A 17,911-nucleotide genomic window follows, 5' to 3' on the forward strand; every position below is an offset into this window, starting at 1 on the left:
GCCGACCTCATCTCGTCCATCCCCCATATCCAGACACACTGAACTTTTTTCAGTTCCTTGGACAAGCTGTGGCCCTTACCCCTGGGCCTTTGTCCATGCTCCGTCTAGGACACTCTCCTTTCCTCACTCCCCTGTCACCTGCTTTAGTCCTATTTGGCCTTCAGGTATCACCATAGACATCACCTCCTCCAAAAAGCCATCCCTGTCCCCAGGCTGGGCCATGAGCCCTCAGGGACGTGCATAACCTTCAGTGTATGTCTTGGTTCCATGAAGACCAAGACCTTTTCTGGTCTTCATTTATGTCTTTAACAGTGCCTTGGCCAGTGGCTCACGCCTGTAATCTGAGCACTTTGGGAGGCCAAGGCAGGTGGATCACTTGAGGTCAGGAGTTGGAGACCAGCCTGGCCAACATGGTAAAACCCCGTCTGTACTAAAAGTGTAAAAATTAGTCAGGCATGGTGGCGCATGCCTATAGTCTCAGTTACTCAGGAGACTGAGGCAGGAGAATCACTTGAACCTGGGAGGCGGGGGTTGCAATGAGTCGAGATGACGCCACTGTCTCCAGCCTGGGCAACAGAACGAGACTCTGTCACAAAAAAAAAAAAAAAAAAAAAAAAAAAAACCGGACCTGACACATAAGAGGTGACCAAAGTCTGTTTGTTGATTAAGAAGACAGAGCAGCTCTGCTCTTCTACCCTAACAGAAATGTACTTAGTCAGTCCACAAACACTCACGAGCATCTTCCCTGGGCCAGGTGCTCCGAGATTAAAGGTGTATAGACAAGTTTCAACGTGTATAGACAAGGTGCCCAGTGCTCTCCTGAAGGTTCCCTCTTTGATGCTGATAGCAACCCCTGAGGATTGGGAAAATCTGAGAGGTAAAGGAAACTTCCCAGGCTCACACAGTGACAAATGGCAAAGCTGGAATTTGAACTTAGGCCTGCATGACTCTACACATACTGCCCCTGGGCTCTGGCAGAGTTGGAATCCAGGGCTTGGCTGTGGGTCTGTGAGGATGAGGCTGGAGGCAGGTGGAAGGTTGATTTCTGAGTGTCACAAATACTGGACTGATGACTCGGAACTTGACTTGGTAGTGGCGGGGGCAGTGGTAGTCTTGTACAGTTGAGCAGGGTTTGTGTGACCGAGGAGTGCTGGGTCAGTTCAGTCGAACTGCTTGGGACGTGTGGATTAGGTGGCCTTGCAGACAAGATGCCCAAATACATAAGCCTGCTGGCATCTACCTTGAGCCAACCAGCTGGTGAGAACTCACACCTCTGCTGCCATCCCAGTCTCCCTGGGGTGTCCATTTCGCTCTTCATCCCTCAAGCGGAGAGATCCATGTTACCTAGGCAAAGCAGCCCAGTTTGATTCAGGCCTGCTCTTGACACTGTTTTCCCCCCGAAGTGTTTACATGACTAACCTAGGACAGATCCAAGTTAGCCTGCAACAAACTATGGTTGTGGGAAAATATTTGTTTCCTAAAAATAGCACTGAATTGCCAATCCCCCTAAACAGCTGCAACAGAATGAACTCACCAAACTAGAGAAGAATACGAGGGTGCTGAGTCAGCCAGGAGGCTTTCCCCGGGCTTGACTCAGCGGCGGGGAAGTGGGCCAAGGGGAATTTAGCAGGAGGGGCCCTGGCCCAGATTCTGCATTAGGAACTTGGTCTGCGACCTTTCACCCGCCCCTTGCCCTCTCTGGTTTTGCCCTTGGAGGATTTGGAAGGAATGTGTGCTAAGATCACTTTGAGCTCCAGCGTTCCAGGGACCCTTTTTTAGTGAGTGTTGAGTATCATGGCTGTGGAATGGGCAGGAACACATGGCAGAAAAAGTCGTGGAACCAGAGTCCTGAGGTTGAACTTGAGTTTCTGGCTGGCTCAAGCAACCCATTCTCTGTGTGACTTTGGGCAAATCACTGCCCCTCTCTGAGCCTTGGTTTTCTTATCTATAAAGAATAAGTAAAACTCAGGATAGGAAAGCATGTTATAAAATGCACCAGAAATATAAAAGATTGTCTTTATAAATTTAGAGGACAAAGTGACTAGAGGCTGGTGGTCGCTGGTAGTGATGGTGAGTGGATGGTGTGGGTGGGGGCAGCAGCAATGGCAGTGGTGGTAATGATGATAATAATGATGGTAATGGTGGTAGTACTGATGGTGGTGGTGATGATGAAGATGATGGGGGTGATGATGGTGGTAGTAGTAGCGGTGACGGTGATGAGGTGGTGATGGTGGTACTGGTGCTGGTGGCGATGGTGATAGTGGGAGTGGGAGGGGAGTGGAGGTGAGGGTGATGGAGGTGGTGGTAGTGGTGATGATGATGGCGGGGGTAGTGGTGTTGGTGGTGGTGATGGTGATGATAGTGGTGGTGGTGGTGATGATGATGCGGCAGTGATGATGGTGGTGGTGGTGATGGTGGTGGTGATAATGGTGGTGGTGGTACTAATGATAGTGGTGGTGGTGATGATAATGGTGGTGGTGGTGGTGATGGTAATGATGGGGCAGTGACCATGGTGATGGTGGTGGTGGTGATAATGGTGGTGGTGGTACTAATGATAGTGGTAGTGGTGGTGATGATGGCGGGGGTAGTGGTGTTAGTGGTGGTGATGGTGATGATGGTGGTATTGGTGGTGGTGATGGTGATGATAATGGTGGTGATGATGATGGGGAAGTGATGATGGTGATGGTGATGGTGGTGATGGTGGTGATAATGGTGGTGGTGGTACTAATGATAGTGGTAGTGGTGTTGATGATGGGTAGTGGTGATGGTGGTGATGATGGCGGGGAAGTGATGATGGTGGTCATGGCAGTGGTGGGGTGGAGGTGATGATGATGATGTCGTGATATGGTGTGGGCAGTGGTGATGATGATGGTGATGATGATGGTAGTAGTGGTGTGGTGGTGGTAGCTGTGTTAATGTCAATGTTTTGCCATCACTCCCATTTCTCATATGCCGGGATTGGAAAGAGAGTCACTTGGGCCAGGCCAAGTGTGTGCTGAGTGATAAGGCAGTGAGGGACCTTACTTGAGTCTCTTTGGCATCAGGATAAATACCTCCCACTCCGTGGCCTGGAAACAGTTGAGTATTTAAAAATAGAATTTTATGAGCCATTGGGGCCTTTCCAGAAATGCGTCTATATGGATGGGGCCCAGCAGAAATCTTCATTCCGGGCCCACAGCCTCACCCACTGTATGTATGCTCTCTGCCGGAGAGGGCACGTCCCAGCAAGTAGTGCCCTGTCCTGGGGGAGACGCAGCCTCCTGTCTCCCTGCCCCTGTACCGGATGCTTCAGCACTGACTCATCTCGCCTTCTGCAAGGGATCAGTCAGCCATTGCAGCCACCTCAGTGCACTGGAAAATGCCGCCAATCACTGTGACTTGGCTTCCCCGTTGCCTGACCATGACCAGCCTGGAAGGAGAGGTGCCCCAGAAGTAGAGGAGCTGCATGTCACTTCTGACCTGGCTGGGAGGCCCACAGAGGGCTTCCTCTCATTGAGCCTCAGTTCCTTTAGCTCCAAAACGGGATACATAATCCCTTCCTCCAAACACTGGTGAGAACTGAACGAACGTTTATGTAGAATGAGAACACAGCACATGGCCCGTGGTGAGGGTTGTAGGGATTGTTGGTGTTTTATCACCAGAAGAGCTGGAGACTTTGAGATTGCCCAGTGCTGATAGAAATGAAATACAAGCCATATACAAGCCACTCCTTTTAAAATTTCTAGTAGCCACCTTTAAAAAGCAAAAAGAAACAGGTAACTTTAATTTTAAGGGCCAGTGCGGTGGCTCGTGTCGGTAGTCCCAGCACTGTAGGTAACCGAGGTGGGAGGATTGTTTGAGCCTAAAAGTGCAAGACCAGCCTGGGCAACATAGTGAGAGCTCGTCTCTACAAAAATTAAATTAAATCAAATTAAAAAGTTAGCTGGGCGTGGTGGTGCATGCCTGTAGTCTCTGCTACTCAGGAGGCTGAGGTGGGAGGATCACTTGAGCCCCAGAGGTTGAGGCTGCAGTAAGCTGAGATCGAACCACTGTGTTCCAGTCTGGGCAACAGAGAGAGACCTTGTCTCAAATTTAAAAAAAGAATTAATTTTAATAATATAGTTTATTTAGTCCAGTATATCCAAATATCATTTCAAAATATAATCAATATTAAAATCATTAATAAGATATTTAGCACTCTTTTTGTAGTAAGTCTTTGAAATCGGCGTGTAGTATATATTCATAGCACATCTCAATTCAGATGTGAATTTTCATTGGAAATATCTGATCTGTGTTTGGATTTTCATTGTATATAAAATTTCACTGGAAATACTTGATCTGTATTGAGATTTCATAAAATTTACAGTTGAAAATGTAGGTTCATATACCCAAGTTACTCCAAACAAGTTTTGTAGCAACATAATTGGGTGTGTCAACTTTTACTTTTTTTTTTTTTCTTTTGAGACACAGTCTCACTCTGTCACCCAGGCCGGAGTGCAGTAGTGCTCACTGCAATCTCCGCTTCCCGGGTTCAAGAAATTCTCATGCCTGGGCCCTCCCAAGTAGCTGGGATTACAGGCGTGCACCACCACACCTGGCTAATTTTTGTACTTTTAGTAGAGACAGCATTTCGCCATGTTGGCCAGGCTGGTCTTGAGCTCCTGGCCTCAAGTGATCCACCCACCTCAGCCTCCCAAATTGTTGGGATTACAGGCATGAGCCACTGTGCCCGGCCTTAAATTTAATTTTAAATTAATTAAAGTTAAATAATATTAAGAATTCAGTTTCTTAGTCAGAGTAGCCACATTTCAAGTGTTCAGTAGCTGTATGTGGCTAGAGGCCACGGGGCTAGTCCCATACTAGAGGTGGAGAAACTGAGGTTCAGAGAAAGAGCAGGACTGGTCCAGGGGTATATGTGGACTCAGGCACTGGGATGCAGGCAGTCTGTGCTGAGGTCCTTCCCAGGCCACTGTTCCTGCCTTTCTGAGGACCACAAGGTGGTCTGACTGGTGTGTCCCTTTGGGATAGCATCATCTTTTCTGGCATCATAACTGATGCTGCGTTAAGTCTTAGAGCAGACATTTCTCCCTTGTGCTGAATCAAAGCCAGCTGCCCCATAATTTTCATGCACTGGCCACCCTGGAGAACATGGCTGGCCCTGCCCCCAGAACAGCTGCAGAAATCTGCAGACAGGAACCAAGTCCTCTGGATTGGTCCAGATGTTTCCTTGTTCCTCTAGGACCTCTTCTTCCTGTCCCTCTTCTATCACAATTAGTCAGTGCCTCTTCTTAAAGTACAATACCTATTCCCGAATGGGACATCACCTCCTTCGTTCTACATCTGGTGCCTCTGTTAATGCAACCAGAGGGATTACATCAAAGCAGCTCCTTAGTGCTTACCAAGAGCATAGACATTCTTTCTAGATCCTTTGAGGCTTGCAGTCAAGAAGTCCTTTCTAGGCCAGAAACACTACCTGCCCCACTCCCTCCATCCTGACCTGTGGCCCAGGATTGATTCTCTCTCTTCTCTTTCTGTGTCTGTCTCTTACTGTCACATTCACACTTGCACACACTCACTCACCCTTGCTGTGCAGTTTCTCTGACAACTGTGGACACAAAGCTGAATTTGCGCCCGCGCCCCCCGCCCCCCTCCCCGGGCAGGGCAGGGCAGGGCAGGGCAGGCCAGAGCATCTCTTTGGGAAGCCCTGTGGGGCAGGGTCAGAGTGGCCTGTCAGAGGCAATGGCCTGGGGACCCGAAGGAAAGTGGGAGAAGGCAGCTGACCTTTCCAGCACAATTTCTTACTGCGAAGAGGCTCCTCCAGCCCAGCCCCTGAGAGAGGAGGGGCCTGTGCGAGGGACATGCCCCAGGAATTGCTCACAAGTGACGCACAACATCTGAGAGATAGGGAAGAACCTATAAATCCTCTCCATTTGCCACCTCATGTCATCAATGGGGACCATGAGCCAGGGGGTGGAAAGAGCCCTGGGCATGGAGCCAGACACAGCTGGGATTGATTCAGGGCCTGCAAGGCACAGCTGGGACCCTGGGCAAAAGTCATTGTATCTTTGGGAACTTGGCTGCCTCAACTGGAAGCAGGTCTCATTGGGGCCTAACGTTCAGGGTCGTTGGGAGGGTGGAACAGCACTTGGCGCTGGAGAGAGCTCAGTGCAGAGCGCTCCTCCCTGTAGGACACCCCTGGATGCCTAACAGTAACCATGACGACAGTGAAGCCAGCAATTGCAGAAGCCACACCCAGCGTCCACCCCTGCACCCAGGCCTCACTGTCAGCGCGTTCTTGCATCGCCAAGTCGAATCCCTAAGTTCTGTGACACTGTCCCCACTACACAGCAGAGGACGCTTAGCCTGGGAAGTTAGGTCAGGCTCAAGGTCACACAGGTACTGAGTGGCAGAATCAGTTTCGAACCGGGCCGTCTGCCTCCAGAGCCGACAGTCTGACCACCTTGCGAATCCGCCTCAGTTTCCTCTTCTCTCATCTTTCTCTTGCTCTTTCCCTCCTCTCTCTTCAGGGTCCTGAAGGAAAATCAGGGAAGCAAGGTGAGAAGGGCCGCACTGGAGCCAAGGTAGGTGCTCCCTTCTGCCTCGATGGGCCCAGGTCCCTCCCCCACATCCCTTTCCCAGTCCCTCTCCTCCCTGGCCCCTCTGTCCTGCTGGGGCCTGGTGACAGCTTGTCTCTCCTCCTGTTGCAGGGCGCCAAGGGCTACCAAGGACAGCTGGGTGAGATGGGCGTCCCTGGAGACCCCGGACCCCCTGGCACTCCAGGCCCTAAAGGGTCCCGGGGCAGCCTGGGACCAACGGTGAGGACTCTCTCGCTGGGGTTGAGGAGTAAGATATGGAATAGAGGGAACCAAGGGCAGGAAAGGAGACACCAGGCTTCTCTGTGCTGCTGTCACCCACCCCAGCTATTAGCTGAACACCTGGTGCTCACTGTCCCAGCCACCTCTCTGAATCATGAATCACTCTGGTAACCTGCAGAAAGCTGCAGCCCTGCCTCCGGAACAGTATACACCACACAGAATATTTCCTGCAATTTGAAGGGGTGTGTGGGTCCCCTGAAGCCCTCTATGGACCCAAATTTATAAGCCTTGTTATTAGCACCAGGGGAGAAAGGACCCGATTCTTAGGACTGTTTTTATCAAACAAGGAGATTTCCCCCTGGAAATCGATTCAGGAGGAACAGGGCAATGCTCCTGCAGGTCCCTGGATGACTCTGAGGGTGTCCCAGAGCATTGCTGGGCTGCCCTGAAGGAAGGGGCCCAGAGGGCTTTGATACCTGCAGGAGACGAAGACCCCAGGCGGAAGCAAGGGAAGGAGGCTGAAGAGGGTGACACAGCAGCTCCAAGCTGGCTGTGTGTAAGGTTAAGCAACCAGGCTGGTTTGTGGTATTTGCCAGTTTCTGCAGTGTAAATGCTCCCTCCGTGGCTGGTTTCAAGCCACTGACATGACATCACTGAATGCAGAGTGGGGAGGAGTTACACAGCAGCCCTCCCTTAGGCCGTGTTTCCACCAACATGCACAGATGCAGTAGACCAAAATAACCTCATGAGAGTAGGTAGGAGGAAAATGTAGTAAAATGGCTAGGAGGAGATGAGTTTTGAATATCCTCTATCTTGGTTTTTAGTAAAATTAATTTAACTGTAAGTCCATAAAATTGAATTGTTAATAACAGCTCTGTTTCACTGGCTTGTAAAAGTCCTGAGAATTTAGCAATCAGCTGTCTTGAACCACTGGAGCCAGGAGAAGGAGGGCTGGGGCGGGGGTGGGGATTTCCAGGGAGGAGGGATGATGTCACTGGCTTTCTGCCTTGTTCACACACCTTGGTTATGGGCAGCATGGAAGCGCCAGGCTGCTGGGTGGAGCACGGCTGGAGCCTGCAGGGAGACTGCTGTGTCCCTGCTGTGAGAGCCACACTCCATACCAACGAGGGTCTCCTCCTCTTGTAGGGTGCTCCTGGACGCATGGGGGCCCAAGGAGAACCAGGACTGGCTGGTTATGATGTAAGCAGATATCACCTCACGCCACCCCCTCTGCCCCACCACCTCCCGGCTGAAGGCTGACCCCTGGGACACTGAAGATGTGGGGTCTCACCTGCCCCAGGGAGCCCTGGGCCCAGAGCTGTGGTGGGGGTGGAAGATCATGGATGGGACAGGTGTGGTTGGGGCCACCAGATCAAAATGAGCCACCCTAAGCCTTCCTGGGTATTTCCTGCCTGGGGTGGGTGTTCTGCATGCCTTGTCTGCTGTCTGGGGAAGGGACCATTTTTGTATCCAGTCTGGCATCTTTTTAGACATGGCTGAGCCAAACCCACGTTACACATCTGGAGAGAACAGGGCTCAGAGGGGTATGGTGCCTACTCAGAAGGGGAAACCGGGGCTCAGGAGGATAGAGAGGCACACAAGGCCTGACCACTTCAGTTTGGAGGTAGAATCCTAGCTCTGGTCCTCGAGGCTCTAGATCCAGTGTTTGGTAGAGATACAGTAGGGAGGGGAGGAGAGGGAGAGGAAAATAGGTGAGACAAGACCTGGAAGGATGTTTCGAGGAGCCCATGGTGGGTGTCCACACCTGCAGGCCTAGCCAAAGCCTGGGAAGGTCTGTTGAGGCAAGCATTTTGCCCCTGTCCCTGGTTCTGGCTTGGAGGACAAAGCTGGTTCTCCCGAGATACCCTTCCAGGTCTGCTCCAGGGTGGGGCGGGCAGGGCCCCTGACCATCCAAACTGGAACACCCCTTTGGGGTGTGTCTGGGACCAGCATGGCAGGTCTGGAAGGCCAGGGCTCAGACAGGCACAGACTTACTGAGAGCCACACAGCCAGCTGGGGCAGAGCTGGGACCCAGTTTTGCAGCCCAGTGTTCCCATTTCAGAGTCCACGTCCTTTGTCCTTCCTGAGTCCTCATTCTGACTTACCTCCTTCTTGTTTTCCTGCAGGGACACAAAGGCATTGTGGGACCCCTCGGACCTCCTGGACCAAAAGGCGAAAAGGTGGGTGTTTGCTCTGGGGGAAGCAGCTGCACCCTCGTGTCTGAGGCTGAGGTCAGCTTCGGGGCCAGCAGGAGAAAGCCCCTGGGGTAGCCATGGGTGGAGAAGCCTGTGGGGGCTCACCCCCTGCAGCAGCCGAGGCTGGTGTCACTGCCACCGTGCCCAGCAGGCAGGAGCCATCAGATCCACATTCAGCAGTATGTGCTGGGTGTCATCTTTGTACCCAGTGCTGGAATGAAAATATGCAATCCCTGCCCTCACCGGGCTTATAACCAAGAAGCAGAAATGCACATCAATCTTGTAATGACTAAAACTGTAACTCCATCATCTGTGTCGACATGGGAATTGAAGCCTTGCCCATGAATGAGATCACCCAGTGAGAGTGGGGAGAGGATGCTGAGCAGGAGAGGCTTAGGACGGAGAGTGAGGAACTCCAGTAGTTAGTGGTCAAGGAAGGAGCCACCAAGGCAGAGGGGAAGGCATGTTCATTCCCCACCCCTTGGCTCAAGATTCAGTAGAGGAGAGATATCACTGGAAGGATCCTCGCTGATCCCTGGACCCTGCCCCGCCATGCTGGTGGGGATGTGGAGGGCCAGGAGTGCCAGAAGGTCCAAGGTATTGGTGCTATGTCACGTCCAAGGCAATACCCAGCTGGCCCCAGAACCCACGTGTCTGAGTCCTACCTTCGTCGCCTGAGTCCCTTCTGTCTTTCCTCCTCCCCCTCTCCCCTGCTGGCTCAGCTGGATCGCTCCGCTTGCCCCTGCCTCCCCAGCACGCCTTTCTTTTGCTGAGTCAGCTCCCCACTAACTAAATCCTGCTGTTGGTGACTCACGCTGGCCCGGCATGCTGCCCAGCCGACCCCTTCCTCCTGCTGGAGGAGGACAGCTCAGCCATCAAAGAGTGCCACCCGCCCCAGCCGATTCCACAGGAAGCCACCGAAGGTGCCACTCAGTACCCTGGGTCCCTCCTGGGCCCTTGCAGCCTGCCAGTGCTGGCACAGAAGGGGTTAACACAGACCCTGAAACAAGGAGGCCCTGGTGCACCCCAAGGCCTCCGCTCCAGGCCATCTGCAGCTCTGAAGCAGTCTCTGTGGCTGCTGAGAATGGGACCCTAACATCACATCTGCCCTAAGGCTGCAGGGGCCTTGGGGGGTCCCCAGGATTCCCTGAGCCTTGAGTGCCTCATCAAGTTGGGGGGGTCCTCAGGAATGAGAGGCCAAGGGCAGGGGGGCATCACATATATGTCAGCCAGATGCCTTTTCTGACTTAGAAGGCATTACTAGATTCATTCATTCCTCCAGGTCTCCAACAGGTATTTATGGAGGATGTAGTGTGTTCCAGGCCCTGAGCTAGAGGCTGGGAATGAAGCCCTTAGAGGTCTCAAAAACAGGGCGAGTTCCATGAATGAACAGCTACCCACAAGCTGGATGGTGCTGGGGAGGAGAGAGCAGGTTCGTGGGGAGACACTGAGCACACGCCCACATGCAGAGCTCTTTCCCTGCCATTCCTCCCGTAATCCTCACCACAGCCCCAGTGCAGAGATGCCACTGTTCTACAGGACAGGTGGGAAAACTGAGTCCCCACGAGGCTCAGAGACTAGCCCAGGATCTGTAGTAAGAGGGTGGTAGGGCCGGGATTTAGACCTCATCTGTCTGATGCCAGAGCCTACTTCCCTAACCAAAAGCAAACCCGAGATAAGGAAGCCATACGCCTTTAACTTGAACCGCCCACCCCCGCTCACCGTGGGGGTGAGCTCACTACAAAGCTGGTGGCCAGAGAGAGGGGATGAGACTCTGGGACTTGGACAGGGGAGGGACAGTATCCTACCAGATTTCTGGTGCTAAAAAATGCATCCCCAAACTACACTCACATTGCGGGGCATCAGTATAGCTGATCCAGGATGGGGCGGGCAGGGCCCCCGACCATCCAAGCCCATCCAGTCTGGGCTTTGGGTCCAGATTGCCCCGATTCCTGAGTGACCTTGGCTAAGACCTTCCTTCCTCTCAGTTTCCCATCATTAAGTGGGGACAATAGTCCCAGCGGCATAGGTTACTGTGCAGATCGGATGAAACAAACCTCACAATGCCAGGCACATGGAACATGCTGGGTAGACACAGGCAGGCCCCTTCCCCAAAGCCCCCAAGTCCAGCTGCCTCTGTCCACAGTGGGACTTGAGCACTGGATCAAAGAACCATAGAGAGTGGGCAGGGACGAGAAGGAATTCCCGCTCACTGGGCCACCCCTCAGGGTACAGCTGGTTCTAGACCTCAGGCCTAGTCCCTGCCAGCCTGCAGCCTCTACCCACAGGAACCACAGAGGCCTCAGGCTGGTGGCTGATCACCACCAACCTTTAGAACTGACTCCGGCCAGGGATGTGTCCCAGCCCCAGGGACGCTTTGCCTCTGTCCAGCCTCTTCCGGCTCTATTTCAGTCCCTATGAACAAAGGGGTCCAGGGGTGCCTGGCTTGAGCCCTGTGCCCAGAGGAGTGACACAAGTTTTCTGGGGCTGGACTCTTCTGAGCCCTGAGATTCTGCCATTTGCCGTTCTGCTTACACCTTCCTTGTAGTTGAAAGGTGGCGTCTATACCTGTCCTGCGGATGGACCAGGGCCTGGGGTGGCCATGGCATGAGGACCTCAATTCTAAACTCTGCTCCCCCGCCGACTCCCGTCTCTGGCCGTGTCCATGTGACACAGTCTCACTGCTGCTATTGTTACCGGCTATGGCAATTTTAACGCCATCTGCTGAGCCCCTGCTACGTGGGCAGCAGCCTGCTGAGGGCTTCCTGTGCCTTTCCTCACCGAGTCCTCTCAACAGCACCGGGACGCGCTCCAGTCCTGCTCTGCACATAGGAACCTGTCTTATGGATACATCCCCATGCTGACTGGCTGCCAAGTGCCACCTGGGGCTACCATGGAGGGTAGGAGTTTCACCCTAAAGCTGGTTCCTCCCAGCAAGGATCGGAGACAGGGACTCTTAGATAGAGGGTGAAGAACTCTGAGCAGGTCCCATCATCTCTGCGAGCCTCAGTGTCCTCATCTGTGAATTGGGATAATAATCGCATCTGCTTCACAGTGCTGCACTGCAGATGTCATGAGTCCGCCTGTGTCTGGCCTGGAGCAGTGCCCATGCGTGCCATCTGCTGGAGTTGGTGCTACTCCCTGCCAGGCGTTGCGCATCATTCCATGGAGTCCTCACCACTCCTTGACGGGCATCACACACTGCCCCCTTCACCCCACCCCACTCCTCTCCGTTTCCCTATTCCCGAGCTGAGGAGAGGAGCTCAAAGATGGGAAGGGACGTGTTGCAGGGCCACATGGCTGATCCTTTGCAAGCCGGGATGTGAACCCAGCTGTCTGAGCTCCCTGACTTCCTGCAGGATCCTACAGCTCAAGGGCGTCCGGAGGGCACAAAGTGCTGTTCTGTGTTCCACAACCCTGGTTCCACACCAGCCTGGGTCTGGCTCAGACACACCTACCCTTCCCTCTCTAGTTTGTGCCCCATCTGTAACCCTAAGCAGGCTAGACTTCATCTCTGACGAAGCACTTTCCGTCTGGAATTCCCCACATTCCCCAGGAGCAGGCGGTTTGCCCTAAAGCTGGTTCTGTGTCCACAGGGGGAGCAGGGCGAGGATGGCAAGGCCGAGGGGCCCCCTGGGCCACCTGGAGATCGGGTAAGCCCCCTCCCTCCCTGGACCATGGGGAGTCCTAGGTGGAATCTGGGCCTCCCGCTGCATGGAGAGGGGTGGGCTGATCGGGGCCAGGTCCCTGAGAGCTCCGCAGAGGGCATGGCTAACAGGGCCCAGGGCTGGCATCCTCGGCACCTGGTGGCCCAAATTTTGCTGTTGTCTTTGTCATTTAGGGTCCTGTGGGTGATCGAGGAGACCGCGGGGAACCGGGGGACCCTGGGTACCCTGTAAGTATCAGAGCTCCCACCTGCTGGCAGGATCAGGCATGTCAGGGAGATGGGGGATGACACACGTCTAGAAAGAACAAGAACTTCCCGGGCTTCTGTGCTGCCTCCCAGCCCCCTGCAGGATGGGCCCCCCTCACCTGTCTCTCTTTGGCTTCCAGGGACAGGAGGGTGTGCAAGGCCTCCGTGGAAAGCCAGGCCAGCAGGGCCAACCCGTGAGTGGTGCCTCCTGTCCCATCCCTGCCTCCCGCCCTGAGTGGGGGGGCAGTGGGAATGAAAGAACTGGACCCTTTAAAGCTTAAAGGAACCCTCCCTGCAGGAGGATCTGGGGCAGCCATTTCTGTTTCTCCTGCCCTGACTCTGGGGATACCCCCAGAACCTGCACCCCCAAACCCCTCCCCACCCCTCCCCCTCCAGGCGGAGACTGGCCACCCTCCCCGGGAGAGAATCCTGGGGCTGCCTTGCGTCATCTCATCTTGGTTTGCAGGGGCATCCGGGACCCCGGGGGTGGCCGGGACCCAAAGGATCGAAAGGCGCAGAGGTAAGAGGGCCGGGGTTTCAGCGGGGCGACTGAGTCCAGGGAAGAGGGAAGCCTGACCCACAGTCACACAGTGAACCAAATGCAGGCTGCAGAGGCTGCGAGGCAGGGCAGGGGGCCATCCCACCAGGAGCCCGGCAGGCTGCTTCTGGCTATGACCCCATCTCCCTTCAAATAGCCTGAGCGAGGAGGGATGATCAGCCCCATTTCACCGGGACTCCAGAAGGGGAGCCGCCTGTCTGAGGCCAACCAGAGTGACTTGAACCCAGGGCAGTCAAGAGCCAAAGCTGGCCTCTCTCCCCCACACCACACTGTAGAGAGAAAACTGGGAGAAGTCAATTGAGGGGGACTGGAGGAAGAGGAGGCAGAGACAGGGTGCTTGAGGAGGAGCCACTTCCCACCTCTACCCTTGGGCCCCTGCCTTCCCCCAGACTCCAGGCTGGGCCAGTGCTCTCTGAATGCTGTTTCCCTCCCCCTGGTGCAGCCCCTCACCTGCACGCCTCAGTGATACCCAGTCTCTAAAGGATCCAGTGGAGCCGTGGCCTCTGGCTCCTCCCAGGAAATTGCCAGTGCCGATGAGGGGACAGCAGGGCCCAGAGCAGGCTCAGTGACAGCCCCGGGAGGTTCCAAGGCCAGCCCTGGCCCCAGGCTTCCAGGCCAGAGTGCTTGGGCACATCTTTGGCATCAGGTGTTCACCCAGAGGCCCACAATCCTCTCAGTCCCTCCTTCCAGAGCCCCTAGTGTCCCACGCCTCTACCGGGCAGCCTCCATCATGTGGCCCTTGATTTTTCAGGGACCAAAGGGAAAGCAAGGCAAGGCGGGGGCCCCAGGCCGGAGAGGGGTCCAGGTGAGTGACTACAGCTGCTATTTCCAGCCAGCCTCCCTGCCTGCCTCCACGCCCACCCTCTCCCCCTTCCCCCGCCAAATGCCCTCACCAGCTTTTTATGTACCCCCCAGGGCCTGCAGGGGCTGCCAGGGCCCCGGGGCGTGGTGGGGAGACAGGGCCTCGAGGGCATCGCTGGACCAGATGGGCTTCCTGGCAGGGACGGGCAAGTGGGACAGCAGGTGAGTGGGGCTTGGTGTTAACAGATGGTGGCTCCATTCGGGACCAGGTGTGGGGGAACTTCCCCAGGCCATGGGCCAGAGGAGCCCGTTTAGAAACTTGGATGGGCAGAACCAACTACCCAGGAGTTTCCCTGGGGTGGGCAACCGTCTCGTCCCCTGGCACCTGGGAGTGTGGACCTTCTGACTGTCTCTCCTGGATGTCAGCACCCAGAAAGACTGTCCTTTCCTCCCCTGCCTGGTGGATAGGGTTCCTATCCCACTCCTTCCTCACTCAGAATCCCGCCCTTCCCCACTCACAATCCTCAGCTCCTCCTGGTCCAGCCACGTCACACACAGGCCGTCTGACCTCCATCCTGGAGTGTGACCCCTTCCTCCAGCTACACCCAGGGTTCACCCAGGCGTTGAGCCATCTGCTTCCTTGGCTATTTCGTGAAACACAAGAGACCCTCCTCTGCCTGCTTTCTTAACAGGGGGAGCAGGGAGATGATGGGGACCCTGGCCCCATGGGCCCTGCTGGGAAGAGAGGAAATCCAGGTGTGGCCGGCTTACCTGGAGCACAGGGACCCCCAGGATTCAAGGTCAGATACCTCTTAATCCACTTACCCACTCTCTGCCCTTCCTGCCTTGATGCAGACTCTAGTGGTTCCGACCCTTTGGGCACCCATGTCCCAGGGCCTGTGTGAAAATGGAGTCCATATTGTTGACCTTTCTTGGGGGTCCTGCCCCAAGCTTGAACTAGACTGATAGTTCATCGGGGGAACTATAAATACAGCCCCTACCAGGCCCTTGAAACCGTCAATTAGTTTTTGAGTTGTCCACGAGCGCCCTCTCATGGACATTTGTGGAACAACAGATGTTGCTTGCAGCCGGGATCCCCAAGGCATCTTAGAAAGCTTGCCAGTGCAGCGTGGGAGGAGGGGGCGGCCGTGAATCCGTTGGAGCCAAGGGCTGGACTCTGAAGGGGAGATGTAGACGAATGACTCAGTTGTGGTTCTTGCCCTTCCTAGGCTCGAGGTTTAATTGAGGAAAGGTTGGAACCCTCTGAGACACAGGAGGAGAGGGAGCGATGGCCTTGACCCAGGGAAGATTTGAATGAGAATAGAAGGGGAAAAGGTGGCTACGCAGTGGCTCACGCCTGTAATCCCAGCACTTTGGAGGCTGAGGCGGGCGGATCACTTGAGATCAGGAGTTCGAGACCAGCCCGGCCAACATGGGGAAACCCCGTCTCTACTAAAAATACAAAAATTAGCCGGGCCTGGTGGCGGGCGCCTGTAGTCCCAGCTACTCGGGAGGGTGAGGCAGGAGAATCGCTTGAACTGGGGAGGCGGAGCTTGCAGTGAGTTGAAATCCCACCACTGCACTCCAGGTTGGGCGGCAGAGCGAGACTCTGTCTGAAAAAATAAAAATAAATAAATAAATGGAGAGGAGGCATTCTAGGGGTGTGAGCTGAGGTTTGGAGGAGGGAACTGCATGCTGTTGGGGAAAAGCAATAAGGAGGAGAGGAATTGCAGGAGAGGAGCTGGGAAGGCAGGGCCCAGAACGCGAGGGGAGAGACAGAGACCTTCCTCTTTGGGAGGTGAAAGTCTTGTCACCCCCACTCCACCAGGCCTCCATTTGTTGCCCCAGCATTCTGCAATCTCGAGTACCCTGTAGAATCACTGTTCTGGCTGCCCTAGGCCCCCTCCACCTCCTCCTCCCTTAGAACCCCTTCCCACTTTAGTGATTTTTTTGTGTGTTTCTTTAAGGGTGAGAGTGGGTTACCCGGACAGCTGGGTCCCCCTGGCAAACGAGGGACGGAGGGCAGAACGGGGCTCCCTGGAAACCAGGGGGAGCCTGGGTCCAAAGGCCAGCCGGTGAGTGAGCCCCAAAGAATACACGTGCCCACACACGCATGCACACACTCACATCCACCTATATGTACAAACACATGCACACTCACACACAAACACACTGACCCAGATGCCATCTCCTTGCTCTGTGACAAGGGATAAAATCTGGGTACCAGGTACCATTCTGCCACCCCTCAACCAGGTGGTGGGGGAGGCTGAGGAAAGAGACTTGAGTGGTCCCTTCAGAATGAGGAGAAGGTGATCACAACCAGAAGGTGGGCTCTGCTGACTCTCAGTCCAGTGCTCATTCTGTGCCTCACTGCCTTCATCCCCGTCCCAGAGGCTACATTCAGCTCACCCCACCTAGAAAAAGAAGGAAGAATGAACAGAGAATAAACAGGGCAAATAGAAAACATATAGCAAGCTGTTTCAATACCCCAGTTAAAGCTGAGATTGTCAGAGTGGATGAAAAAGCAAGACCCAACTACATCTACTGCTACAAGAAATCCACTTCAAATATAAAGATACAAGTAGGTTAAAGATAGATATAGAAAAAGACATACTGTGCTAACATTCATCCCAAACAGCTGGAGTGGCTATTTTGATATCAGATGAAACGGACTTCAGAGCAAAGACTACTAACAGTCATAAAGATGGTCTTTTCATAATGACAAAGAACCCAACTTATAAAAATTGCATGAGAATCATAAATGTTTATGCACCTAACAATAGATCTTCAAAATAGTCAGGCAAAGACTGATAAAGCTATGAGGAGAAATAGACAAAATCACAATTATACTCAAGGATTTCAATATATTTCTCTCCTAATGGGTAGAACAGAAGCAAATAGAAGATCAGTAAGGATGTCTTGAACTGTATTATCAACCAACGTGACCTAATTGACATTTATAGAACACCATACCCAATATCAGCAAGATACACATTCGCTGTAAGTTCATTCAGAACATTTACCAAGACAGACACTATTTTGAACCTTAAAATCAATCAATAAATTTTATTAATAAAATATTTTAGTAATATAAACAATATAAATATTAAATAATTTACTTAATACTATAAATAAATATTTTATCAATACATTCTTTAAAAATTTAAAAGGATTCAAATCACACAAAGAATGTTCTCTTACCATAATGAAATTAAATTATAAATCAGTAACAGAGAGATCTGAAAAATCTCCAAATATTTGGAAACTAAGTAACAAATTTCTAAATGACCCATGGGTCAAAGAAGAAATCAAAAGGGAAGTTAGTATTTTGAATTGAATGAAAGTAAAAAACAGCATGTAAAAATTGGCGACATGCTGTTGATATATAGGGAGATCTTTATAGTAATAACTTCTGTGTTAGAAAAGAAGAAAGGTCTCAAATAAATGGTCTCAGATTCCATCTTAAGAAACTGAGGGTTGGGGCTGGAGAAGGCAAATTTAAAACAAAGTAATCAGAAGGAAGGAAATAACGAAGATCAAAAATAAACCAAAAAAAAAAAAAAGGAAAATCAAAAGTTAGCTTTTTCAGATCTGTAAAACTGATACTCTTGCCAGACTAATCAAGAAACTAAAAAAAAAAAAAAAAAAG

At 52.9% G+C, this 17,911-nt stretch overlaps 1 protein-coding gene across 5 annotated transcripts in view; it reads left to right on the plus strand.

The window, feature by feature from the left end:
- COL27A1 (collagen type XXVII alpha 1 chain) overlaps window positions 1-17,911 on the plus strand; it is a 159,753-nt gene that overhangs the window by 122,341 nt on the left and 19,501 nt on the right. For all 5 annotated transcript variants that reach the window (XR_004054043.1, XM_030920179.1, XM_030920181.1 and 2 more), the window contains 12 exons: window positions 6,507-6,560; window positions 6,687-6,794; window positions 7,941-7,994; window positions 8,921-8,974; window positions 12,586-12,642; window positions 12,831-12,884; window positions 13,043-13,096; window positions 13,369-13,422; window positions 14,213-14,266; window positions 14,377-14,484; window positions 14,955-15,062; window positions 16,230-16,337. Coding sequence is in view for 4 of the 5 variants with exons in the window: in XM_030920179.1 (XP_030776039.1) it covers window positions 6,507-6,560; window positions 6,687-6,794; window positions 7,941-7,994; window positions 8,921-8,974; window positions 12,586-12,642; window positions 12,831-12,884; window positions 13,043-13,096; window positions 13,369-13,422; window positions 14,213-14,266; window positions 14,377-14,484; window positions 14,955-15,062; window positions 16,230-16,337 (867 nt within the window). In the remaining variant the exon portion in view is untranslated. The remainder of the gene's footprint in view (window positions 1-6,506; window positions 6,561-6,686; window positions 6,795-7,940; window positions 7,995-8,920; window positions 8,975-12,585; window positions 12,643-12,830; window positions 12,885-13,042; window positions 13,097-13,368; window positions 13,423-14,212; window positions 14,267-14,376; window positions 14,485-14,954; window positions 15,063-16,229; window positions 16,338-17,911) is intronic.

Source organism: Rhinopithecus roxellana, chromosome 16, assembly GCF_007565055.1.
Source record: "Rhinopithecus roxellana isolate Shanxi Qingling chromosome 16, ASM756505v1, whole genome shotgun sequence".
In the NCBI taxonomy this organism is placed as follows: Eukaryota; Metazoa; Chordata; class Mammalia; order Primates; family Cercopithecidae; genus Rhinopithecus; species Rhinopithecus roxellana.